The sequence below is a fragment of the Myotis davidii genome, unplaced genomic scaffold, assembly GCF_000327345.1.
Source record: "Myotis davidii unplaced genomic scaffold, ASM32734v1 scaffold327, whole genome shotgun sequence".
NCBI lineage: Eukaryota > Metazoa > Chordata > Mammalia > Chiroptera > Vespertilionidae > Myotis > Myotis davidii.
Window position 1 is genome coordinate 4302974 of NW_006298628.1, and position 1367 is coordinate 4304340.

At 60.9% G+C, this 1367-nt stretch overlaps 1 protein-coding gene across 1 annotated transcript in view; it reads left to right on the plus strand.

Moving 5' to 3' along the window:
* Positions 1–1367, plus strand: part of LOC102768683 (upstream-binding protein 1) — an 11126-nt gene that overhangs the window by 5541 nt on the left and 4218 nt on the right. Inside the window, 4 exon segments of the mRNA XM_015570887.1 lie at positions 350–562; positions 891–988; positions 1214–1294; positions 1297–1358. Coding sequence (XP_015426373.1) covers positions 350–562; positions 891–988; positions 1214–1294; positions 1297–1358 — 454 coding nt within the window.

Here is a 1367-nt window from a genome sequence, read left to right on the forward strand (position 1 = left end):
CTCCTCTCTCGCTCCAGAATAGGGCGGCCCTGCCCCCTGCTGGACAGATGTGCTATGGCCCTAGATCACAAAGCTTCCCTGCATGGACCGGCACTTCCCACCAGCAGAATGAGCCTCCCCGTCAGACTCGGGCCCCCAAGGGCAGAGGTTGTTTCTCCTCCCCTCTGTTCTCAGTCCGTGGGCTCATGGTGTTCCCTGGACTGCCCTCTCCATGCCTCAGGATCTGAACCCTGGAGCCTCCATCCTGGAGACGCAGCAGTGGTTACATCGCCACCGGTTCTCCAGCTACTGCCGGACACACTCCCTCACACCTGGGAAACTGAGGACTCAAGGGCTGTGCCTGCTTCAGGATGATCACAGCCCCCCCCCACCCCCCGGATTCCACCCGCTTCCTGCAAAGACCAACTTCAAGACCCCTTGGAGCGGCCACCTTCCAGGCCGCCTCTCCTGTGCCAGCCGCTGCCACCTCACTGCGGCTCCTCTGCCCAGAGCAGCTGCTTTCCTGCTGCTGCCTCTGCCAGCTCCGCGGAAGCCTGCCCAACTCCCCCAGGCAGCCCTGCAGGCTAGTTTGCTCTCTTGCTTAGTGTGGAAACTAGATCTGCTTGTCAGCTAATTTTGTAGATGCCAACATTAAAAAAAAGTGTTTTTATTGATATTAGAGAGAGAGGGAGGAGAGGGAGAGATGTTTCCTGCACAGCCCTCCCAGGCATCTGCCCTGATCCCTGACCAGAATGACCGAACTGGCAACCTCCTGGTGCATGGGTCCACACTCAACCACTGAACCACACTGGCCGGGCCCTTGTCAACTCCTAATAGGCAGTTGGAGGGAGGTGAGGGACAGCTGCCACTGCTCTCCAACTGTCCATGCCGACCTTACTGTTTGCCCGCAGTGTTCACCATGGCCGGAGCCCAGTGCAGAGCCCCACCTGCCTCTCAGCCCTCAGGCTCTGACCTCGCCCCACTCCTGCAAACTCCTGTCCCCGGAGCGGTGAGTGGGGATGCGCGCCTCCCATCAGCCCTTTGGGGCGCCAGTGAAGAGCTCCTCAGCCAAGGCCTGGGGGAGGGGCAGGGTTGAGGGGTGTGCTGAGGCCCGGAAGAGGCTCAGCCCGGCTTCTGGGGAACACCTGGGATGACACCTGGCAAGCTCTGCCTCCCAGGGTGGGAGACTGGCTGCACTGTACCCAAGAGGCCCTGACCCTCTGCTCCCCCACAGGCTCTGCTGCTCACCACCATTCATCTTGGACACTTTGGGGGGCAGCCCAGCTGAGGTGAGACTGGAGCCTCCATCCTGGAGACGCAGCAGTGGTTACATCGCCACCGGTTCTCCAGCTACTGCCGGACACTAGCCAATTTCACAGGTGAGGCTG